The 26,221-nt window shown below is 47.0% G+C and overlaps 1 protein-coding gene across 10 annotated transcripts in view; it reads right to left on the minus strand.

The window, feature by feature from the left end:
* The window catches only part of LOC138487712 (adiponectin receptor protein 2-like), a 1,243,553-nt gene that overhangs the window by 117,069 nt on the left and 1,100,263 nt on the right, over positions 1–26,221 (minus strand). For all 10 annotated transcript variants that reach the window (XM_069614254.1, XM_069614248.1, XM_069614245.1 and 7 more), the window contains 2 exons: positions 23,975–24,067; positions 4,650–4,713 (listed from right to left, as the gene is read on the minus strand). In XM_069614254.1, the coding sequence (XP_069470355.1) occupies positions 4,650–4,713; positions 23,975–24,067 (157 nt within the window). The remainder of the gene's footprint in view (positions 1–4,649; positions 4,714–23,974; positions 24,068–26,221) is intronic.

The following is a 26,221-nucleotide window of genomic DNA, read 5'->3' on the forward strand; positions in this document are numbered from 1 at the left end:
AGACCTGCAAGACGAGCCACCCCACGACGTGCTGTGAACTTCCTGGGCTGCAAACCGCCAATACCTTGGATCCTCCGACCCTACTGCAGTGCATCGTCTTCCCGTGAACAAATCCTCCCAGAACTTTGGCGAGCTCCAGTTGTACCTCCAGAGACAAGATCATTAGGTGGGTACTCGGTCCAAAACACCACTCACTTAAATCTATGTGTCTATATATATATATAAAAGGGAAATTTCGGGATATGTGTGTGTCTGTTGGAAATGTTTAGCATACTTCCCAACCTGCTACAAACACGAAATTTGGCATGTGGGTAGGTTCTATGGTGTAGACAATACAAAAAGTATAAAATATAAATATACCTTAGTCTAAATGTTTTTTTTGTGTAGGAATTACTGTGTGAAGCACGGTTACAACTGCTAGTCTAAGAATAAGGCAAAAGATAGTCCTTTGTCCATTGTGAATGGCAGCAAGTCTAAATTAACATTGTTTGGGTGATAGGAGCTGATGTGGGCTTTTGCAACTGAAAGTCCTCGCAGTTTCACCATCAACCGTTCACCAAGGAAACAAAATGACCCAATGCCCTCTTTTTAAACTACCCAATTTCTTTCTGTATCTGCTTGGCAGCATAGAGATGCAAACTAACCAACCCTACTAACAATTTCCCTTTCTGCATACACCTTTCAAACTCCAAACCAAACACAACCAAAATCTACAGCACAACAAACCGCACAAACTTCACTACATTGCAACAACAAAACAAAAACACGCATAGTCTTGCACAACATTACACAACGACTACCGGCCGCAAACACCCCAGGCCCAGCCAACGGACCCAACGGGCTGAGGCCGCCAACAGCACATCACTGCTCTCTTGCACTTTTCCTGCCTCCTCCCACTAACTCAACCTCCCCTCCTCTTTCAGAGCCGCCAGAGCGCCAGGGGACCACTCCGGTGGTGATAGTGCGCGGTACAAATGTCCTTTTACATGAACATGAATGGCAACGGTTAGGGTTGTTCCTCCCTTCAGGAATGTAACTATCGGCTACCAAGTGTTCCATACCCTGGCGTGCGGTTCAATACGGCCCACGCCTGATTGATGCAGGCCCCATTATGTGGGAGGTGTCGCTACTTGCCCTGCTGTTCACCCTCCTCTGGCGCAATCGACGAATGCAAGCACCTTCTAGCTGAGATTCACTGCCGTAGTAGCTCACAGAATAAAGCGGCCGTGCACAGCTCTATGGGCTGCTGTGCATGTGGCGGAAACGTGCATCCGACTTTAAGGTCAAATGCACTTTTGTCCGGTGAGCGACCGAGCATTTCAATCCTTCTCGGTAGAAAAAATGTGCTCCTCTGCGTTTGGGTAAAAGTGCCAACGTTTTACTTTTATTTGCAGCGGTAAGAAGCGGCGAAACCACACGATGGCTGTAGAAAGCGCAGAGAGTTGGCAATAGACCGCTACAAGGAAGAAATATGTTGTGAACTTTTTCGAGTTGCCAAAATGCACAGTCTTTATGTTTGGTAGCGTGAATGTTCACCAATGTCTCTCACTCCACCTCGAAGAAAATATATATATTAAAAGACATCTCGCCTTCTAAATTAAGCCCAATAATTATATTGTATCAATGTATTTTGATTTGTCAGTCCTGGCATTTCAAGTGAAGGGGTAAACTCCACTGCAGAGCTGCGGAAATGTGTAAATCCGTTCCGAGGTGCTGGCTGCCTTTTTCCAGTTGAACTTCGGTTTTCCATATCGGTCTGCAGTCTTCTCTGCAGCATCCCCAACCGCATACATGATATGGGAGAGCGAATTGAGCGACAAGACCTTGTGAGTGTGTTTTTTGCTTTCTGTGTTTTTTTTTTATCAGGGGGAAGACTCAGTGGCAGATTTAAGGCAAAAGGCCCAAGATTGGTGGGTCCTAGAGGCAGAGCTTAGGGTGGGCAAAGTTAATTGTGATCACGAGTGCACAATGGCAAGCTTTAGGGACAAAAGCTATTTTTTATAATGTCTTTATTACAGTTGAATGGAAAGAAAAGGTGTGCACCACTGGTTCAGTTAATTCAACGTAAGTTTGTGTAGAGGATAAGCGTCACTGCTATTTAAAGCAAATTATTGAGGAGCTGTCTGGTGAAAAAGATCCAAGGACACCTGGATCAGAATAAACAATGGAAGAAAAAACTGGGTGGAAACCACGCAGTAATCCAGATGCTCACATAATTAAAGACACCATAATTGGACAGTCAAATATATCTAGAAAACAAATGTATACCTACCACAGTGTTTGGGAATGTAAATATGCACAAAGAAAAACCGTCCTGGTCCCTCTTTAGAGTAGAGCATCTTTTCAAGGAATTACCAGTGTTCACATATCAGAGTAGCAAGAATTTGAGTGATGAACTGATCTCCCCTCGCCAAAGTTCACACAGCAATCCTAAACTGGGGCAGGCAAGCCAGGGGGGTGGGAGGGTGGGTTACCTAGTGTTGCTAGTGGTAGGAGACCCTTTCAATAAACTACAATGACTAATTAGTGTAACATTTCAATAGATCCCCACACTTGCTTTAGCCCTGCAACGTGATATTTTTTACATCAGCCAATTGTTACGTTTTATTCGACAGAGAATTGGAAGTTGCACAAAAATGGCAAGGCAATAAACTGCACTACAAGTGTTAAGGTAGGTGCGCGCTGCACTTTGTGGGAATGTACTAATTTATTCACGTCTAGCCCGTGATGCTTTTGGTCTACTTGCAATAAACTGGGAGGTGAAAAGGAAAAACAGCAAATGGCCGTCATCTTAGGTGATAGCTTTTGCTTAGAAGTTCCTTCTGGGCGCAGAAGAGTTGTGTATTTGCCCTGCCACCCATTCACACCCAGAGTTGCTATGGGGAGCCAACTGCCACTCAGGGTGGAGATAATGGGCCCTTGTAAATGGTGGGAGACCACCAACTGCCTATTCGCTAGAGGGCAAATCGAGCATCTAAGGCACCTCTATAGTAAACGTGGCAGCCCCTCCACCTTAATGGATACAACATTACTCTGTCAGTGTTCACACAGAGAGGCAGGGCCCAACAAGCAGGGCCCCATGAGCGCGGGCTGCCGCAGTCTGACTGTGAAAACAGTTGGGAAGGGAAGGAGGAGAGGGGAGGGGAGGGGAGGGGGGGCGCTTGCCGTGTGTCCGCCTGGCGACTGCTAAATCTGCCCCAGAGCAGACTGCAAGTGAACTTTGTTGAACTTGCAGGCGACACTGGACAAGCTGGCGAGAGACAACCCACCTGCTCGAGGTCACTCGGTGCGGCAGAGGCTTGTCCGCTTACCTGTCTGTGTCACGTTGCTGCATGAATGCAGCGGGTGCTTCATTCATAGGTATCCAAGGCCACGGAGGCAGGGTGGGGGGGTGAGTTTCGTGGACTGAAAATTAACACCACGGTATCCCTGGCAAAGAAGGGCAACAGTGTCCCTCGGGGTGGAGGGAAGGGGGAAATCCTCAGTGGGAACGAGAGTGTAGCCACAGAGAAAGGGTGGGGTCGAGGGGGTTTCATGGACTGAAAAGAAACATCATGGTATCCCTGCCAGAGGAGGGCAATGTTGTCACACGCACTGGAGAGACAGGGCAAATCCTCTGTGGGAACGAGAGGGCTCCTTCCCAAGAGAATGCAGTAGAGCGTGTCGCTGCTGATGACCTGGCTGAGGAAAGCAGATCACTCCACTCCAGCGTTGAAAGTCACACAGACACATGACATGCGACAGTACTCTTGATTTGTAGAAAATGTTAAACAAGCCACTATTGGATTACATCCACGTAGTACAACAAGAATGAACACTTGGTGTTGGCGATTGTATGCCACAGCATTTCCAGTTATCATGGCAACCACAAAGACTACTTCTTGGAACCCCTTTCCTTCTTGCAGCAATTGTTTTGGCGATATTAAGCCTCAAAACCCAAAAAAATTAGAGTTACTTTTTAATAGAGCATATTTGCAATCCAGAATAAAATTGATAGCCTAAAAAGGTTTCAGATTCTCTAGCCGCCTTAGGAAGAGGTGATTTTTTTATTTTTAAAACGCATGTCATGCAATGAAAAGACCCAGGTTTTAGACATAAACCCTGTGCTTTAAAACTCTAAAGAACAGAAAGAAATCAGGAAACCTAAAGAAGTTGTTCCAGTATGCATATGATTAAATAGGGAATGTATGACAGGGGTTCTTTAAAGAAACATTCATGTTTTGATAGTCATCAGTGAAGAAGTGCTCAAAATAGCAAAATGCTGGACTGTAGTAACACGCAAAAATTAACAATATCCAGTTTATTCCATTTGCTTGTATGACTAGTGAGCCCATGTAATTCAATGCCTCATTTGGAAAAAAGCAAACCAAGATCAAATAACTTCCTACGGTAAATTAAACTGGGTAAATCATGGCCTGTTCATGTTTATTGCAAGCCTCTTTATTTTACCCGTCCTTCACTGAGGTGTAACAAATAAATGAGTACATTTATTTTCTTCCAGCTGACTGCTCCAGAACAGTATCCTGTGTGGGGAAGTACACTGCCTTTCTCGCCTCTCAGCAAAACACAACACAAACCACTACGGGCATGGACTGGTAAGCAATTCCTACGGCACCATGAGTAGAACACCACAGTGAGGTCTCACTTACCAGCACATCTAGGAATGAAGGCAATGCAGTCTTGCAAAAGTTTGATCTCAAGTGGATTTTGCACCTGTTTAAGAAAAAGGAAACACTTTTACGCAAAATCTCATTAAGCCAAAAACCAGGCTCACTGAAAACAAAGGCCCATGACTTCTTATGATTCCCCACTTCTAGGATGGCAACTAGAACAAATTGAATCTCCCAGTGAATACGTGGTTTAAAGAATAGGATTTTGTTTAACACACAAAATTGTTTCACACCATCATTGCCATAAAACATCTGGAAAATGCAAGCCGAGTTTGGCACCTTTGTGGCCTAGAAATAATGTACTGTAAGGGTGCAGAAGCACGAGTATGACACAGTGGTGGCATTTTGGTTGCTAAATCCTTATATTAAAAAGGAAATAAGTAAAAACCTTACTTGTGCCTATGACAAAGAGGGATTGCCCTACCTTAACAAAAAGACTAAGGACCCTCAGGTTGTCCAGTTGAAATCAAAATAGTCCACCGTCTTGTGTCAAAACACCTATTTCCAACCCTCATACTTGTAACTAATAACAAAGGGATAAAGGGAATTCCTGGTCCAGAGGAATGACTCCCTTCCTCTGGACAATGTCCAATTGTAAGCGGGAACATTGCCTTTGAGATTGGCTCCCTTCTCCTTTCAGTTCTCCTCAAAAAGGGCAACTTAATGCTCCAGGTTCAATCAAAGTAAACGTTCAAAGTTCCAACAAAAAGCAAAGCCAGGGGGAATGACTCCCTTCCCTTGGTCACAAATATTTGCAATGCAAAGAGGGTTCTCCCCTCTTGGCTATCCCCAAAGTTCACAGTACCAAGAGGACACCTTGTCTCCCTTGGCTTCTCCAGGTTCTCACAGACATCAGGGGCGAATGACACCTTTCCCCGGGTTACAATGTTCATAAACATAGCTCCAAGAGGACACCTCTCCTCTCTTGGTTTCTTTCAAACAGCACCAGGCAGAGTGACTTGCTTCCCCTCGTCACAGTATTCGCAATATACAGTTGACCAGCTTCTTATCACCCCCTGCCTGACTGGTACACTCTTCTGCCAAGTGATAGGTCATTCATTCTTCCTCAAACTTGGTCACAGGTAATATTTTCTCCCATTCATTTCTAATCCTGGCACTGTCAACCTGGTCCACCCCTTCACCCAGGTACTGTGTCTTGGAAGACTGTCACGCAGTTCGCTGGCAGCCCCGGTGTTCTCTGCTGCTAGGGACTGTCTTGGGCCCCAGACCCTTCTACTTTGGCTTTTCACATTTGGGTCCCAGACCCTTTTTCTGTTGCTTCTCAAATATAGGTCCCAGACCCCTCCACTTAATAATGTGTTCAGCTGGCAGCCCTGGTTTACGCGACTGCTTTGGTTCCCAAAACCCTTTACTTTGGCTCTTCACATATGGGTCCCAGACCCCTTTCTCAGGTTTGTAGCCTATTGCTCTTAGGCCCAGTGCACTAGCATGCCAGGCATTCTCGCGTGTGCAGAATTCTCTTGGTTTCTTAATGTTAGGGTCCCGACACGTCTTGCAGCCTTGTAATGTCCCTTGACTAGGCCCGGTACACTATCCTAATGTAGTAGGTCTCCAGCTCAGCTTAGACTTCCGTCCCTTACACATTTTGTCCAGTATAAACAAGAAATTCTACTATACATTTATATATATTTCAACAATTATTTATCATTCTTTTCCAATGTAAAATGTATTTATTAATCACTCGTAGTTGACATTTTTCCATGCAGATTAACTTCTTTTAATTTTTTATTTTTCAAAAAATAAAGACAGCGAGTTTCAGGAGTAAACTCCCTTCTTCAGAGGCAATCTATAACATTATTTAGAAGGACAAATTAGTATTCTTAATTCAGGATCAGAAAGTCCACAAATAAAACTGCACACAACCTTATGACAGAAGAAGTTATTAAGGAAGTGCTCTCATTTTTTCAAAATAAAATACATATAAACACCACAATTTTCTTGAATTGTTCCAAACAAATACCCTTCTATTCGATAAAGTATCATTAATGGCACTTAAAGGGTAAGGTAAATGTTTTCTGGGTATTAGAAATCCATCACCAAAAAAACAATCCTAAGCACTGCTTGTGCCCCTAACTGAATAAAGACTAATGGGATACTCCCAGTGAACTCTGCCTTTCTACTATCGCACACCATGATTATGCATAATATGTGCATTTAAAACGTGAAAGTACCTGTAGTAGGAGAACAATCTCTAGTCAAATCCGCTGCAATTAAAGAAGTACAAAGCAAAACTAAATGAAAAAATAAAATAAAAATATCACTGACCAAATCACACCAGTAAAACAATCTCCATCACCACACTGTGGTGAACTGGAAATGGGCGAAGTACCTTAACGGACAAGGAAACAAGTGTCCAATCTGTGGGAGAAAAGAACAAGTTGCTTACCAACTGGTAACCTTCTTTCGACTGGATGTTCCTCCCAAATATTCCTCATCTTTGATATTTGTATCTCCCCAATTTTGCAGATTCGGGGAAAAAACATTCTCGGCAGAGGGCACTGTGCACAATGTCATGGCATCGATGTCCCTCGAGGGCCGTTGTGGAGCATCAATGGTAGTATAAATAGCTTGTGCAGTGCATGTTGGTTTCAGTTTTGTTTTTTCCTTTCATCAATCGAGGAATTAACCAGGCGTAACCCAGACCGCAAGCTCTCAGGGAACGCAGAGTGTAATTCACGTAAATTGTACGGTGGGGTAAATTGGGAGGGGCAATGACAAATATGTAGGAGGAACATCCAGTCGAAAGAATGTTACCAGTTCGTAAGTAACTTGTTCTTCGAATGGATTGTGTCCTCCCACTTATTCCTTATCTTTGATAGACTCTCCAAGCAGTGACAATTTGGAGGAGGGTGGACTATTTAGATTTATCGTGAATAGAATGAAGGACTGCTTTAGCAAAAAGACCTTCTTGAGTAGAAGAGGAGTCTAAGCAGCAATTCTTAACAAAATTATAAATTGATGCCCAAGTAGCCGCTGTGCGCAGATGTCAACTACAGGGACACCCCTTTAAAGAGCCGCGGAAGTTGCCATGCCCCTCGTGGAATGAACTATAAGCCCTTTCCAGCCAGTCTGTAGCACTCTCCAATAGCCAGTGTGATCCACCGGGATATGGTTTGTTTAGTTACTGCCAGGCCCAATTTAGGACCGGTATATCCCACAAACAGTTGATTATCATGGCGAAATGTTGCCATTCTTGCAATATAAAAACTCAGAGCCCTTTTTGGGTCCAGCCTATGCAGCCTCTCTTCCTCTTAGCCCAAATGAGGAGGAGGGTAGAAAGTTGGGAGTGTTATCTTCTGTGACAGATGGAACCAGAGACTACTTTCAGCAGAAGAACAAGTTACGTTCTTACCTGGTAACGTTCTTTCGATGGGATGGTCTGACAACGTATTCCATATCTATGACAGGTAATGTCCACAGCTGTGCTGCTTCAGAAAATCTTTGGCGTCTGTGTCCTGCGTCAATGACGTCGATGCGCCGTCCCCGAGGACCTCCTCCGACGGCCGACGTCACCTGAAGTGATAAGTAGGACGCACGACGCCCATAGCCTCAGTTATAGTTTTTTCCCAGAACGTGTGCCACCAGTTTTCTGCCAGTCAGACACACAAGGCCTTGCGGAACGCAAGCTGTAATCGCAAAAGAAATTCTGCATCGGGGAAGGCAGGGAGGGAGCGATATGGAATACGTCGTCGGACCATCCCATCGAAAGAACGTTACCAGGTAAGAAAGTAACTTGTTCTTCGAGGGGATTAGGTCCTCCGACGTATTCCATATCTATGACAGACTCCCAAAGCAGTACCAAGCAAGGAGGTGGGAAAGAATTTAGAATACAAATTTAGCATACCCAATCAAATTGCGGAATAGAGAACTGCCTTGCCAAAGGCCAGATCTTGCCCTACGATGGAATCGAGGGAGTAGCGACGTAAAAAAGTATGTACTGAAGCCAAGGTGGCTGCATCACAGATGTGACGAATATGAACTCCCCTCTGCAGAGCAGTAGACGCAGCCACTCCCCTGGTAGAATGGGCCCGCAAGCCAGTCGGAGGATCCTTACCCGCCAAGCGGTAACACTCGGAGATAGCTAAAATAATCCAACGAGACAACGTCTGTTTCGTCACAGCTTGTCCCAAACGCTTTCCAGCGTGACCAATGAAAAGTTGATCGTCCACTCTGACCCAGGACATGCGCGAAATATAAAAGCCCAACGCTCTCCTAGGATCAAGCCTATGGAGTCTCTCCTCTTCCTTACAAGGATGTGGAGGAGGATAGAACGCCGGAAGAACAACCTTCTGGCTCAAATGAAATTCCGAAACCACCTTCGGAAGAAAAGAAGGACGAACTCTAAGGACAACCCTGTCCTTATGAAACACAGTGAAGGGTGGCTTAACTGAAAGTGCCTGTAACTCACTCACTCTGCGAGCGGAAGTAACCGCAACCAAAAACACAGTTTTCAGAGTTAACAGCCTCAAAGGGCAAGAATGTAAAGGCTCAAACGGAGCACCCATAAGAAACTTAAGAACAAGGTTCAAATCCCAACCTGGCACCAGAAAAGGTGACGGAGGGAACACATTAGTGAGCCCTTTCAAAAACTGCGAAATTAAAGGAATTTTAAAATAGGAACACTCTTCAGACGAGCGCTTAAATATGGACAGCGCCGCAAGGTAACCTTTAATGGTCCCCACTTGCAAGCCCCTGTGGGCCAAAGAAAGCAAAAAAGACAGAACCATGGGAATGTCACATTCAAAAGGATCCACATTCTGAACTCTGCACCAGTCGCAGAACTTTCTCCAACGGCAACGGTACAGAGACTTAGTTGCCGGCTGCCTGGCCGAGAGCAACACCTCCATCACGTCTTCAGGGAGGTCCCAATCCTTATACCTTTACCTTTCAGAAGCCAAGCGTGAAGATTGAGGGATCTGACCTCTGGATGGAGAACCTGACCCCCTTCCTGTGAGAGCAGATCGTCTCGGTAGGGAAGACAACGTGGAGGGCAGATGGACAAGTCTAGAAGGTCCGGGTACCACGTCCTCCGGGCCCACGCCGGAGCAATGAGGATCATCCGGGAACCAAACCTCCGTAACCTCCACAGCACTTGAGGGATGACGGGGACTGGAGGAAACGCGTGCAGCAGTGGGAACGACCACTCCACCACGAACACGTCTCCTAAGGCTCCTTTAGGAGGAAATTCCCACGAGCAAAACCTTTCGCGCTTCCTGTTGACACTGGAGGCGAAGAGATCCACTTGAGGGGTCTCCCAAAGGGCGAAGATCTCCAGGAGAATCTCCTGAGCCAGCTCCCACTCGTGAGAGATCGAGCTCTGCCTGCTCAGAGCGTCCGTCTCGTTGTCGTCTCCGGCCAGATGAACAGCCGAGATCGAAACTTCCTGTTGGATGGCCCAGAATTCGAGCTGCATCGCCTCCCTGCACAACGGAAGTGACCCTGCCCCCCCTTTTTGTTGAGGTAGTGCATGGCCACCGTGTTGTCCGTTAGAATCAGGACACTCTTTCCGTGCACAGTCGGCAGAAAAGCCTTCAGGGCTAGCCTGACAGCCCTCAGCTCCAACAGATTGATATGGAGTGTGGACTCCGACGGAGACCAACGACCGCTGACTGTCAACTCGTTGGCATGAGCTCCCCATCCCGTGAGGGATGCGTCCGTCTCGATCGTCACCTCCGGCCAGGGCAGCCAAAATGAGGCCCCCTTCATCAGATTGCCCTCGACGGCCCACCACAGAAGGTCCCGGGCTACCGAGGGCGGCACCTGAACAGGGTCCGACAGCCTGCCGGAGGACTGAGACCACTGGAGCTTGAGCGCCCACTGCAAAGATCTCATCCGCAGACGAGCCTCTGGCACCAGAAGAATGCAGGATGCCATGAGGCCGAGCAGTCTCAAGAACTCGGACGCTGGGAGATCCTGGGCAAAATGAAACTTGTGCACCATCTGCTGAATGTGAAGAGCCCTCACCTGAGGAGGAAAACACTGCCCCAGGGACGTGTCGAGCACTGCTCCGATGTACTGGAGCCGCTGCGTTGGTGTCAAATGGGACTTCTTTAAATTGAGGGAGAAGCCCAGCCTGTGAAGGGAGTGGCAGGTGACGGACAGATGATCCAGGACTTGCTCGGGAGAGCTCCCCCTGATCAACCAATCGTCCAGGTAGGGGTAGACGTGAATCCCCCCTTTCCTGAGATGCGCTGCCACCACCACCATGAGCTTGGTGAAAACCCTCGGGGCGGAGGTCAATCCGAACGGCAGGACCCGAAACTGAAAGTGCGAGTCGCCAACCGCGAACCTCAGGTACTTCTTGTGCTTGGGATGGATCGGCACATGGAAGTAAGCATCCTTGAGGTCGAGAGACACCAACGAGTCCTGAAGTTGAAGGGCCTGGAGGACTTGAGAAAGAGTTACCATCTTGAACTTGTCCTTCCTGAGGAGTTTGTTCAGACCGCGCATGTCCATGATGGGTCTCAATCCCCCGTCTTTCTTCGAAATCAAAAAATAAGGGGAATACCATCCCTTGTTCCTCTCTGCTACAGGCACCAGTTCTATGGCGCCTTTCTCCAGCAGGGCTTGAATTTCCTGCGCAAGGAGCGGATCCGGACTCTTCAAAGAGAGGCTCCCTGGTGGATTGTCGTGAGGCCTCTGCCGAAAAGGAAGACAGTAGCCGTGGGTTATGATCTCCAGAACCCACACATCCGAAGTAATGGCTTGCCACTCTACAAGATGCTGCGCCAGCCTTCCCCCAACCGGCGAACCATGGGACCTGGCATCATAACTGAGTGGTAGCGGCTGCGGCGTTGCCCGAGGGCAAAGAGGCAACTGCCCGAGCGGCCTTGGCACCTCGAGTACCTTTATTTCCACCTCTGGCACTCTTACGATGGCCTCTTTGACTGCTAGCTCCCCTCGCTTTACTGAAGGACGAGTAATAGCGAAAGGAACCTCCCCTCCATTGCTGTCCCCTAGGACGAAAAGGCGGAGGTTGGCGAACTGCAGCGCCCAACGACTTCGCTGTAGCTTTGGAGGTCTGCAACCTCTCAAGGATCTCGTCACCCTTGCTCACAAAAAGGTGTTCACCGTCAAAGGGCATGTTGAGGAGCCGGGACTGCACATCAGGAGGGAAACCAGACTTCCGCAACCACGCAAACCTGCGCATTACGGTGCTCGCCGCCATGGACCGGCTGACAAAATCCGCCAAGTCCAAACCCGACTGAACGGCCTCACACATGGCATCCTTGCCATCCTGAACCATAGCAAGGAAACCATCCTGTTCGTCCCCTTCGGGAATATGTTCAGCCGCTAATGCAACACAGTTCCACAGAGTGTGTGTGAAACGAGACAAGGCACATATGGAGTTGGCCGCCTGAAGCGCCATACCCCCCGAAGAAAACACTTTCTTCGCCCAGCCGTCAAAACGTTTGTCGTCCCTATCGGGAGGGATGGTAGGATATGACGCCTGCTTTGCCGGGGCCGTAGCCGCCTGCACCACCAAACTCTCCGGAGTGGGGTGCCTAGACAAGTAGCAGGGGTCGCTACTGGCTGGACGGTATTTTCGCGACAAAGACTTGCCCACTGCCGGGAGACTCTCCGGAGCAGTCCAAGCCGCCGCCACCCTTCTCTGCAGAGCCATATGAAAAGGCAAAACCGGGTCAGTGGGTGGACCGAGATCAATGATGTCCGTGAGATCATCCTGAACGAACTCCCCTGGGGGAGCTGACCAACCCTAGTACTCGGTAGCCCGAGACATAAGGCGCCGATATGAAGAATCGGCATGAGTGCCAGGCTCCAGCCTACAAAACTCCACCTCCGGAGAGGTGTCCAGTCCACTGGCATAATGCAGCGACTGCCGCAAGTCATCAAACTGGCTATGGCCCGAGATAAGTTCATCGGGAACCGTAACTGGAACCAAGCCGCCATCAGAGCCTTCATCACCCTCTGAAATGTACTCCAGGCGGAGAGAGGAAAACCTCTGGGGACCAAAGCAGTGCCTGACCTTAGCCAGAGCTTTTCTAGGGGGCAAGCCCCGTGCCACAGGGGCCCTCCGACACCACCGCCTCGAAAGGTGTCGAGGGCGCCGAACGAATCGGCGCCGGCGTCGACGTCGACGTCGAGCGAATCAGCGTTGACGTCAGCTGCAGCGCCGCCAGCATCGGCGGCGTCGACACAGACCTCGAAGCCGGAGCTCCGAGCGTGTCTCTCGACGACCTAGGCGCCGACGGCATCAACGACCCCCTCGGAGGCGGAGCCTCGAAAGAAATCATCGACCTCGGCGCCACAGGCGTCGACATCTTCTTTGAAGACGGCACAGGATCACGCAGTCTCGAGCGTGTCGAGGACCAGTACCTGGAACGGGCATGGCGAGAACAGCTACCCTTGTCCGAGCGGGGCCTCTCCCGCGAGCCGTGCCGACCATCCGAGCCCGAAGGCGTACGAGCGGTGTCTCTCGACCGGTGCCGACCGACCCCACTCGTAGGCGCGGACGGACCAGTGCCCTGCGATTCAAGAATCGCTAGCATCTGCTTCCCGAAGGAAGCCCATTCCTCTGGTGTTGCTTGCATGGAGGGATAAGCGACCCGCCGACGGGCGGAGTCCTCGGAAGAGGATGGGGAAGGCGACCTATGCCGGCGCTTCAGGAAATGCCTCGAAGAGGCAGAGGATTGGCGAGACCGACTCCTGGAAGGAGACCCACTGGACTTCCGACGATGACAAGGAGAGTCACCCCTCGAGTCATCCGTCGAAAGCCCCGCAGACCTCGACTTCCGGGGCTTAGACACCCGGCCTACCGACAGCTTCTTCTTGCGTTCCCGCAAGGGCTTTGCCGTGAGCGACTGGCAGTCGACACAGCCGTCCGTATCGTGGGCCTCCCCGAGGCACCAGAGGCAGGCGTTGTGCGAGTCCGTGACCGATATCTTGGACCCACAGTCCCCGCATTTCTTGAAGCCCGGACGCGGGGTTGAAGACGTAGAAGACATCGCCACGAACAGGTCTTCACAACAAACCGAACAGGTTCAACGAACCGAGAATTGAAAACAGCAAACTCCAACGAGTCGAGGCGTACTGAGATTCACGAAGCGACCACGTTAGCGGAAAAAAACGGAGGCTATGGGCGTTGTGCGTCCTACTTATCACATCGGGTGATGGCGGTCGGAGGCGGTCCTCGGGGACGGCGCATCAACGTCATCGACGCAGACGCCAAAGATTTTCCGAAGCAGCACAGCTGTGGACATTACCTGTCATAGATATGGAATACGTCAGAGGACCCAATCCCCTCGAAATTATGGTTTAACACCAAGTACTACTTTACCTTATCCTTATGAAACGTAGTATACGGGGGCTTGCATGAAAGAGCCTGCAACTCACTCACCCTGTGGGATGATGTTAATGCCACAAGAAGTGCAATTTTCAGATTTAAGAGCCTTAACAGGCAGGAATGTAAAGGCTCAAAAGTTATATAAGTTAGAAACTTTAACACAAGGATTAAATCCCAAGCAGGGTAATGAAATGGGGCTGGAGGGTACACATTAGGGAGGCCCTTCAAAAATTTAACAATTAAAGGAATTTTGAAATAGGAGACCTCTTCAGAGGAGCGCTCAAAAATGGAAAGCGCTGCTAGGTATCCTTTTATGGTTCCAATCTGGAGCCTCAGATTAGCCAGATGTAACAGAAAAGAAAGCACCATAGAAGTGCCACATTGAAAAGGGTCCACATTCTTGTCCCAGCACCAGTTACTGAATTTATTCCAATGACACCGGTACAAGGATTAGTTGCTGGCCTTCGGGACAAAAGCAAAATCTCCATTACGTCATCCGGGAGGTCCCAATCCTTATATCTCAGCCGCTCAGAAACCATGCGTGAAGGCTGAGTGTCTTGACCTCCGGATGGAGAACCCGACCTTCTTGCGAGAGAAGATTCTCTCTTTGTGGAAGACGTATTGGAGCGCAGATGGTCATGTCCAGAAGGTCCGGGTACCGCGTCCTCCTGGGCCAATCCGGGTTAATTAGGATCATGGATTTCCTGAACTTTCTCAACCTCCTGATTACGTGAGGAATCACAGGGTCTGGAGGAAACATGTACAGGAGTGGAAATTCCCAGTCCACTACGAACGCGTCCCCTAGAGCTCCTCTTGCTGGAAATTCCCTTGATCAGTACTGGTCGCACTTTGGGTTGACACTGGATGCGAACAGATCCACTTGAGGGGTTCCCCACAGGGTGAAAATCTCTTGAAGGACTTCCTGAGCTACTTCCCATTCGTGGGAGACTCTGCTCTGCCTGCTCAGAGCGTCCGCCGCTGTGTTCTGCTCTCCGGCTAGGTGAACTGCCGACAGAGAGATTCCTTCTTGTATTGCCCAGAATCAGAGCTGCATTGCCTCTCTACACAGTGGTAGTGACCATGCACCTCCTCTCATGTTGAGGTAGTACATTCAGGGCTAGTCTGATTGCCCTCAGCTCCAAAAGGTTGATGTGTAGTTTGGACTTCGATGGAGACCAACGACTGCTGATTGTCAGTTCGTTGGTGTGGGCTCCCCACCCAGTGAGTGAGGCGTCCCTCACTACCATCATCTCCGGCCATGGTTTCCAAAAAGACTGTCCCTTGAGAATATTGTCCTTGCAAGCCCACCAAATCAGGTCTTGAGCAACTCTGCTCGGAACTTGCAGTTGATCCGACATATTCCCTGAAAATTGGAAACACTGATTTCTGAGAGCCCACTGAAGAGATCTCATTCTCAACCGGGCCTCTAGCACCAGGAAAATGCAGGATAACATGAGACAGAGCAATCTCAGAAAATCGAAGGCCGGAAGATGTTGGGAATTTTTGGAATTTTGCTACCATCTGCTAAATATGTTTAGCTCTCACCTCGGGAGGTGAGGCTTTCACAGAGGAAGTATCCAGGACCGCTGCGATGGATTCTTTGGAATGGTATCATATGGGACTTCTTGTAATTGAGGGAGAAGCCCAGTCTGTGTAGGAAGTGGCAGGTGATACTGAGATGTTCCTGGGCTTGCTCCGGTGAACAAGCCCTGATCAACCAGACGTCCAGGCAGGGGTAGACCTGAATCCCCCGCCCTCTCCTGAGACTTGCTGCCACTACTGCCATCAGCTTGGTGAAAACCTTTGGGGCGGAGGTCAGCCCGAATGGCAGAAATCAAAACTGATAGTGTGTCATGATGCCTACCCCCGGGCATCCAGATCGAGTCCATCAGCCCCGGGAGCAGGCACCCAGATACTCATTAAAACCCCAACAGCCTCGGCTGGGGGCTGTTTGGATTCAGTCCTGGCGCCTATGGCGCCAGGCTCATCATAGAAATCAGTCCTGGCGCCATAGGCGCCAGGCTCATAGACTTTACTTACCTTATACAGACCATGCTGCAAATGAGTCCAAGTCAACGTGAGGCCTGGATGGGACTATTTTATTACAGGGACTATTTTTCACTCGGCTGTGGTTCTGGGGAAATTCTTACCTGGACTACTTTGCAGGCTATTTAAACCACGCCCGAACAGCAGCCCATGCTTTGCGTTATTCTGCATCCAGCACCGTGACGCTCACCGTGTCTGCAAGTCAGCATCTATTCCTCTGCCACGCCCGCCTCGAATCCGGAGCTCCTAGACAAAAGGCAAAGAAAGGAGAAGAGGTTAGATCACAGACATTATTTGATTCCTCACCTGATTCCGGACCCAGCACATCTCAGAGCCTGGAAAGGACATTATTTCAGCACGCGTCGCTTCGCCAGCAGCACCGCTGCGTTATACTCACCAGTCCACCGCATCTTTCAAATCGGCGCTGCCTCCATCATTTTCTTCGTCGAAACCCAGTACCTGGGGGGAAAACAAAAGGCATAACAAGGTGAGCCGAGAAAACCAACAAGGACAATCTCTTTGCCACCATAGGCTTACCTGCTTTACCACCGGAGGTATTATTCTTTAATTTGCCGCATCTTCCTATGCCGCACCTATAAAGGGAGAGAAAACAGCAAGTTAAACTCATGCAACTTTTACCGGCCAGTGTTTGGTAATACAGACTCTTACCTGAACGCCATCAGCTGCCTCCAGGCAAAATTCTTTTGGACCCAGCTGCAACCTAACGAGGGAATGGAACAAGACTGAACATTGGACATATTGAACTCTTTGAACTTTATAGACACTGGAGTCAATATTCCTCCGGAACTCCTCCAGTACCTTCAACCCAGTGAAGTAACTGGCATCTACGCACCCCTGCATGCCATGCAGGATGGAGAGCTCATCATTTAAAAACATAAGGTGAGGTTACCAAAAGGGAATATCGGAGGTGATTAGTGGGGAGAACGAGAACTGTTGGGGGGACATCACTAAAGTCCACGGGTGGCTAAATCCCTTATCCACTTGCAGGAGAATACTTCTACGAGTCCAGCAGACAAGAATAGGCGGGCCAGTCCAGACTGTCATCTCTTCACTACGCATCACGTTGGTGGAGACCGCAGCTGTCTGGGTCCGATCGACGCCCCTGTGGGAACCAGGTGAGCGTAACATAGTGAGAACCGCGAACCTCAGGTACTTTCTGTGCTTGAGATGGATTGGCACATGAAAGTAAGCATCCAAAAGGTCCAATGATACCAACCAGTCTTGGAGTTGGAGAGCCTGAAGGATCTGAGAAGGAGTAACCATCATGAACTTGTCCTTCCTGAGGAACTTGTTAAAGTTTCTTAAGTCCAAGATGGGTCTCAATCCTCCGTCCTTCTTGGGAATAAGAAAATACGGGGAATACCAACCCATGTTCCTCTCCGCTACAGGTACATGTTCTATTGCACCTTTCTCTAGCAGGGTTAAAATCTCCTGCACAAGGAGCGGGTCTGGAATTTTGACAGAGTTGGTTTCCGGTGGATGATCCAGAGGCCTTTTTAGAAAAGGAAATCAGTAACCTTGAACTACTGTTTCCAGTGCCCAAGCATCCGAAGTAATGCCCGCCATTCGTTCAAATGCTGAGAGATTCTGCCTCACACCGGAGTCTTGTGGGTCAAGGCCTCAGACTGGATAAGAGGCGGCAGCAGCTGAGGGTAATGATGCTGCTGCTGGCGCTGATTTAGCACCCCTTCCTTGTCCACCATGAGGGAATCTTCTTTGCCCCCTTTGTCCGGCCTGTCCTCTTCCTCTACCAACTGAGGAATAGAAACGAAAAGAGCGACCCCTCCTGGAAGATGAGCCCGAGTTGGGGGGTTGAGGTTGTCGAATGGAGGTGCCAAGGGACTTAACCGCTGCTTTGGAGGTCTGCAGCTTCTCTAGACTCTCATCTGCCTTGCTGCTGAAAAACCTTGAGTCGTTGAAGGGCTTGTTGATCAGTCTGGCCTGCACGTCCAGTGCAAACCTGCACAGTACGGTGCTTGCAGTCATGGATCTGCTAATGCTATCAGCAGTATCCAATCTTGATTGGAGACATTCTCCCATCGCCTCCTTACCATCTTTAACTACAGTCAGGAAGCCGTCCCTTTCCTGGCCTTCCGGAATGTGATCAGCCGCCACGGACACACAATCCCACAGGGTGTAAGAAAATCTAGGTAATGTACATGTAACGTTAGTGGATTTTAAGGCCATTCTGCCTGATGAGAAGACCTTACGAGCCCATGCATCAACTTTTTTATCGTCTCTATGCGGGGGGGATATAGGGATAGGCAGACTGTTCTACTAGACTCTCCAGGGTAGGATGTTTTGTGAGATAGTCTGGATCACTGCTCGAGGGTCTATACTTCCTAGAGAAGTTCCTGTTCACAGCAGGCCCAGATTCTGTTGCTTCCCAGTGGGCCTCAACGTTCCTCTGAAGGGCTTTGTGGAAGGGTAAGATTGGGTCCTTCTGAGGTCCCTGATCTAAGATGTCTGTCATCTCACCCTTCTCATATGCCAGGGAAGCCCTACTCCACCCAATGTACTCTGTGACTCTGTTCATCAAATTTCTGTCACCTGAGTCAGCATGCTCTGACGGGTCAGGCCTGGCAAACTCCAATTCTGGAGAAGTATCATGTCCACTAGCAGACTGCAGGGAGTCACAGAGGTCCTTCATCTTCATTTTTTGTGCCAAACTGCACCCCAAAAGATGAAGTCTCCTCATCAGAGGCACTTTCCGCTTCATATATGGAGGACATTGACTGGAAAAAGTATTTTTTTCGGTACAGGTTTAAAGATTTTCTCCTGAACCGATACAGGCCTTGATGAAATCGAAGATTTCGTCGACAAAGTCAAAGACGGCTTCGATAAAGGGGTCGATTTGTCATGAATCGCCCTTGATTTTGGTGCCAAAGTAGTTGCCGCGGATTGTGTCGACACAATCGTTGAAGGCTTCGACAAGTTAAACTTTTTCACCAGTATCAGGGATGGTCTCGACTGTCGAATCAATACCTTCAACTCCTTTTCGTCAGGTTTAGTTTCTCAAACAGCCAACTTACTCATTTTTGCCGAGGTAGCTTTTGACTTTCCTAAAGTCGTCTGAAGGAGCGACTGGGGCATGGCTCTTGTGTGACTCTTGAGGGGGTTGAGGCCGCATTCTCAAAGATCTGCATCATCTCCACTCTGAAAGCGTCCCATTTACTAGGGGAATCTGACCTAGTCGGGACCTGATAACCTCCATAGAGGAGTCTGAGGAAGAAGAGGGAGACCTATGGTGTCTCTTTTTCGACTTCTTCGACCGAGAAGATGGTGACCGCCTCGATCGGCTTCCCGACCGAGACTTATTGGACCGGTTATGCCGAGTCTCTTGACTCCGCGGATTTCTTTTCCCTCTTCGAAGAACACTTCAAAGCTTCCTTCCCCATTGGCAGCTTACACCTGCGTTCCTGGGGAGCTTTTTCCATCATAGGCTGACAGGATCTGCAGTCTTCGGTACGGTGGCCGGAGCCCAAACACCAAAGGCAGACGCTGTGAGGGTCGGTTATGGACATTTTAGTCCCACAGTCGTAACATTTTTTAAATCCCGACTTTGAGGTCGATGGTGTTGAAGATGACATTTTTCCATAGAAAAACAAAGTGCAGCGTTGGTGCTCGAAGCAAAAGCTTCCGGAAAAATAGAACTGAGGCCAACGGGCGCTGCATGAGCTATCTGTACTACTGATGACGTCAACGCTCCATGGCGGCTCTTGAGGGACATCAATGCCACAACATCGTGCACAGCGTCCTCTGCCGAGAAGTTTTTTTTCCGGAGCAGCAAAGCTGGCGAAATACGAATATCAAAGATGAGGAATACATGGGAGGACACAATCCATTTGAAAATGTACTCCTAAAACTTGTAAACAAAAGACTATGAAAGAATAATGTTACCCGAGGAAACTAAGCTTGCAATCCTACTCACCAAGTGAATGAACAGGATTCTTTCAAACTCTCTGCTCATCTGCAGTGTAATGCATGTGCACAATGGAGACTTACCAGATCAAGGGGTTTATGAAGTGAAACTAGTCACGTGTTTTGGTGCGAGCGTAATTGCTCCACATCAGCATACTATCAGCGTACTACTGCTGGACGTAGCCAGTTTAGTGAAAACTGAAGTAGGACTTACAATTGTCAATTTCAGCTGATAGAACTCCTTACGTGTTATCTGGAACATATTCTATTCAAAAACAGCTGATGTATGGAAATGGTTCAGTGGAACCTATGAAATTAACTGTCCCACTGTAAGCACATAAAATACTGAGCATAACAAAATACTGTGATATATAAATGGAAATAAAAGTCAAAATAGTGAGCACGATTCTGCTTCCTACTAGTTGAGATCATGCGTTCATTTCGCGTAGCGAAAATTGAACATAAAAATAGGATTCGAAGAATATCTGAATCTGAGGTGCAATCCATGTGAATGGATTCTGAAAAGGTCATTAAAAGAAGGTGTCATTCCCAAGACCTTATGGAGAAAAGTTTGAGAAAACGTAGTGTCAGTGATATCGCTGTACCCAATATTTACACAACTAAAGAGTCATACAGAAACATTTTAAAGTTTTTAAACGATGTAGGTCTAATTTTCTCAGATCATATATGTGAAGCACAAAGCAGTTTAATAATAGTTCTTTGCAAATATCGTACTAACATACATTTTGACAGAACTAATGTATCATAAAAAAATGAATCATACAAAATGGAAGCTAAATAGAGTTTTAAATCAAAGACTTCCACCATCTTTCCTATTCTAATACTTTCATAGCTATGGTATTCATCAGCCTAGACTATTCATATTGTTCCCCATGATTATTTACAACCGTCCTGGTACCATCATCTCATATTAGTTAAACTGTCTCAGAAAATATATAGTAATAGTTTCCATAGTTAATTTCTGACCATCCTAATACTGTTCACATTTGCAACAGATGTAAGTCAATGTTGTAGAACAAACCATGTTCTAATTAGGGTGAGAATATCCATCTGAATTTGAAGTGAGACATTACATTTTGTACTTTAATATTCAATATTTTTACAACCCGGTAGTATAGTTTATGAAAATCATCATATTGACTTCAACAAATGCTGGTTACATTATCAAAGAGAATATGTCACAATAGCTATCCTGGCTTATTCCAACTATCCCGATACCATGATCTTATGGTTGTTACATTGTGAAAAGAATTTGACTATCCTGCAAGGCTCTCTCTGTCTCTTTGGGGTGCTCTTTCACCCCCTCCATTCTTATTTGGTCTCTCTCTGCGGTCTGTGAGAAACCAAAGAGTGTCTCACCCGCTAGTCCTTGGGGCTCGTCATCCAGGTGGCCAGGACACAGCCATCGCCTTTGGTTCCAGTTCCTGAGATGGACCAGTGCGGGAGGATCACCTGGGTGAGCGGTCTTCGGGGAGTGGGGGTGAGGCAACCTGTGGTGAGACGCGGTATTCCCCACTTTTTTGTTCATCTACCCCATCCTATTTTATAGGGTTTTACCAAGTTCCAACCCCCCCACTTTTTATAACAAACACTGGGCTGAGGAAGAGGGTGACAGAGTAACCAGACTAACTCTCTCACATCGTACTGGACATGACCCGTTAATCGGGTCAGGCACTTTTCACTAAGTGCATACACCTAATACCAGTTAGCTCTTCTCACACAAATAAAAGGCAACACATAAAGACACACTCCGAGCAAGGCAGAACACGAGTACGAGCAGAACTTCGGGACGAGGGCATACCCATTGGAGCCGAGCAACAGATCAAGGGACAAGGAGAAGTGGGCTGAAAACCCCAAGGGTTCCCTACTGGAGGTTGTTGCCTCCGACAGACTGTGAAAGACATGTGGAGAAGGCCAGATCCCAAAAGTGAAGATTGCATTGTGTTCCAAGGAAGCCAGCGACCCTCCCGTGTGAACAGCAGAGTTGGGGAGGAGAGGCCAAGCCTGTGGTACTAGCCTTGACTCGTGAATTGAAAACAGCAAAACAACAAAAAAGCCCACACAGCCAGTGAGTTGGTAAGCGACCTGAGAGACCTGTGTGTGTTAAAAAGAATGAAGTAGCAACATTATATCACAAGTGAAGGCTGCACACATGTGGATGAGACGCAAAGAAAGTAAAAAAAGCAGTCGTAAAAAAGCAGTCGTGAGATAAGCGATACTAAGTAACAGAGTGGTCTGGCGAAAGGAAGTAGCCCCGTTGAAAGTCTATGTGAAAGGTACATTGTTTGAAGTTATAAAGCAAACAGGCAACAAAAGCAAATTAAGTGAAATAAAACATGAACTTTGAGTCAAAGTGGTCCTGCAGTGGTCTGGTAAAAGAACCATGCACATTTGAAAGTCTTCGACATCTGAAAGAATTTCGAGCCCGATTGAGGGAAACCAGAAGTACAATAAGCTTGGGAAAGGGAGCCCCCTTGCAAGTTTGAGTTGAACTGTGACGTGAGAGGTCTGAGCTCGACAGAGGGGGACCTATGTGAACTGTAGGATGGTTTTATTTATCGTTTGATGGTCGAGATTAATCCCATCTTAGTTATAGGGCAGAATAGGAGTTTCTCCAACCCCAACATTTTCAATAAAAGATTTTACAAATTGTATCCATTGTGTCAGTGTCATACTTGTGATACCATGCCTTCCCTGCAGGTCCCACTGGGATGAGGAAGAGGACTCTGTACTTCCTCCCTACAACAGCCTCTGGGGTCTCCCTGTGCCTTCCCTGTCCCCCTCCGTGTACCTTTGCACCTGGTCCACAAGGGTCCAATCAGAAACCAGCAACCACTAGAATGTTCCTTGTGGTTCTCATAGGTGATCCACATGCTTCTGTGCTTCTCCCTTGTCACAGTACTGATCGTTCGGCTTCCTTGTGTGTCAACAGAGTGCCTCCTCGTCACAGTACTAGAGAAGGGATCTTCACTTGGGCAACTCCTATTCTTCCTCATCCTAGTAATTAATAGGGGAATGCTAGGGTGGCAATAATACATGACCCTATTAGGGAAGGGGCTGTTAATGTCGAACAAAAGGGTTATAGGGTCAGGTGATTGGTGGGGATACCACGTTCTCTCAACAAGGTTGTCACTGGACCCACATGGAGGTTCCCCTCTTATGAGATCCACCCACTGAGTACAACCCCCCAGGGGCACTATTGGGTAGCGCCTCATCACTCTGGCCTCATGGGAGGGGGCTCCCCCTACGGAAGCAGCGAGTATACCCTGGTATTCGTCACAGTACAAAATATTTGTCCGAAATTATGGTCCTAGCGCAGTACAACATTCTTCTTCACCATGTGGCTGATGGCCGGGTGCCAAAGTCAGCATAATTACTTCACTACTGTGTCTTTATCAGAGTTTTGCTTAATCCCACATGACGTTCCATTATCGCTTCCTTCAATTCATCTTCCTTGCCCTTTTTTCAATTTGCTATATATTGTGTTACAAATCAATCTATTTCCAAGATGCACATTATGTTGCACAAGAGTGGATTGTGTAATCTTATGGGTTATAAAATTACCAAAAAGGCTGCAAAAGCAGTTTTCAAAAAAGAAAAGAAGGAGACAAGTTAGCAGATATCCATGAGTTGGAGGAGTTACATTGTTAACATTAAATGCCTATGCTTCAAAGCAGAAAAGAAAATTATGCCTAAGCTAAAGATGGTCCAATGTTTTAGGAAGACCTTAATATTATCGATTCTTCAACATGCACTTTATGACGCTCTGAAGGACACACTCAGAAATAAACTCCATTAATCAATCTCTTTACATTTTTGGCAAAGAAACCAGCTGGAAAAGCATGGAGATCATTATCACATGCTGCACATTTTAAAACAATGTAATGTTTCCAAATGCAGATGGAGGACCTGTGCTGGTATGAGCAAATACATATTTTGTAAAAGAAAGAAACATTAAATAATTAGTTACTTTTCCTCCACAGCTAAACTGGCGAGCAAGCCTACAGCAACTCCAGCCTGCGTGTTGGATAGAGAAACTAATCCCAGGAGGCACTGCAACAACCTGTAGAAAAGAAAAAACACACAATTAAGTACCGCGTGGGCCCCAAAACATCCTAATGCAACCCACAACAGCAAAATGATATCCAGGTGGAATTTAAACAATGAATAACCTGCATATAAAATACATACGGCTAACTGGTCATAAGGGACTCAAATACATTTACTAAGAGATGGTTTAACTTAACTGATGTCCTCAAGATACGCCGATGTAGCCTAGTTGGATGAGAAAGCTATGATGCTAGATTCAGATTACCATTTAGATTACCCAGAAGCCCAGAACGCCTATCCTTATCAGAAAAATTAAGTTACACACCCAAACATCTATCAAGCAGATTGTAAGAATGTGTACCCTTCTAATGTCATTTCTGATCTTTTGTCAGAGTCTAGAAGTTGCGTAAGGCCCAAAACAAAGCCCCAAGCACATTCTGTCGCCGCTTGCACATAAAATCTTCCATAGATCTGCTAATTCCTACCAACACTGCGAGCCAATCACTGCTTGCTCGTCGTATGCCAGCATTCTCAAGCCCATGCGATTGTCCGATTGCCATCTTTTCCCTTTTTGCCCCAGTATCTGAATACATTTAGTTTACTTTAGTGGCCACCAGCTTCCCGTCCAGAGGTGTTGTCTCAAGACAGCCTACACAGCTTATAGAGTAGGTTTGAAGATGACCATAGTGATGAAGTGTTCAGTGTCAAGACACATTGCGATGTGCTACTCGGCACCTGCCCAGAGTATGGCTTCAAGATTTCAGCTTCCCAGATCTTATGAGCTGTCAGTTATTAGTTCCTCTTTTCAAACCCACTACCAAATGCATTTTTGAAAATTGAGCCAACGTGTGTCAAAAGTAGGCCTGTTAATAAATGACATGGAGTGTTTTCATTTGAAGCTCTGAAACGTGGGCATTGAGTCTGTGCAGGCTCTGCCACCTTGTTCTTTCCCTACTCCTGGAGTTCTAGAATTGAGATCAAGAGCTGCAGATCTGACACATGTCTCAGCACATTTGATTATCCAATGATGCATTTTGATCGATATAAGCCCTTCCTGCCACATGCACACCACCAACATTCTGAGTAGTAGTAGTAGTAAGATGTTTATTCGGTGTTAGCCATTAACAGTCATTAAAAATCAATACATTGCATATAAGTATCACTTTAAAACCATACACCTTATTTTAAAAATGGTCTGTCGTACATTTTGAGTACATCCTTTACAAAACTACATCAGATATAAAATTCAAATAATTCCAATTCATAAATAGAGACATTGCTTTTAAACTATCCCGAATACCAAACTTAACAAAATCATTTTAAAAACATGAAATTCTAAGGGTAATCAGGCGGGGCATATTAATAAAAAATGGAGTTTGTTCTCCTTGTATCCTGTCCTACAGGAACATTCTTTACGACCGCCCAGGCAAGACATTTTAGCGGTCAATGCTAGAATGTTTAATCGGACCATTAGCATTATTTTTCTATGCTCCGGGGATTTCAGGAAACTTACAGCACCTCTCTCATGGATATTCAGGCACAACGCAACATAAAATGACATTGATGAGAGAGAGGATAAGCCATTCATCATTCTAAAATGTTCAAGTCTGATAGCCTTGTCCCTAAGGTCAATATTCAATTTGGCTAGCGAGTTCATTTGGTTAAGATCAATGCCCCACTTGTTTATCAATCTATTACCATATTTGTACCATGTATATTTTTGTTTAGCTGGCGACAAGAGCGTTTCCTGAGCTACATTTCGTCTAATAGGGTTTGGCGTATCAAATATATATATACATATATATATATATACACACACATACACACATTCTGAAGATGGACAGTTTCACAAGAATTGATTCTGCCCACAGGGTGCCATTGCACATTCAGCATCCCTTATATGAATCTGTCCACCTGGCAGAATGTGGGGGTTTTCACCATGTTCGCATTCCCTGCCAATAAACATGTGGAGAAAAAGGTTTTAGTGACTCTTGAGGTGAACAGCTTTATGTATCAAACGTAAATACTAAGACACTTTCCAACTTTCATAAAGCAATACAAGTTATGTACAAGAATGAGGACTGCAGCTTAATTTTATTCCTAACATAACCTATGCAATGACCATTGAGGGAGCAAAATTAGGGAGTGCAGGACACAGGCTTTATCT

This window comes from Ambystoma mexicanum, chromosome 9 (genome assembly GCF_040938575.1).
Source record: "Ambystoma mexicanum isolate Mex_15411 chromosome 9, UKY_AmexF1_1, whole genome shotgun sequence".
Classification (NCBI taxonomy): Eukaryota; Metazoa; Chordata; class Amphibia; order Caudata; family Ambystomatidae; genus Ambystoma; species Ambystoma mexicanum.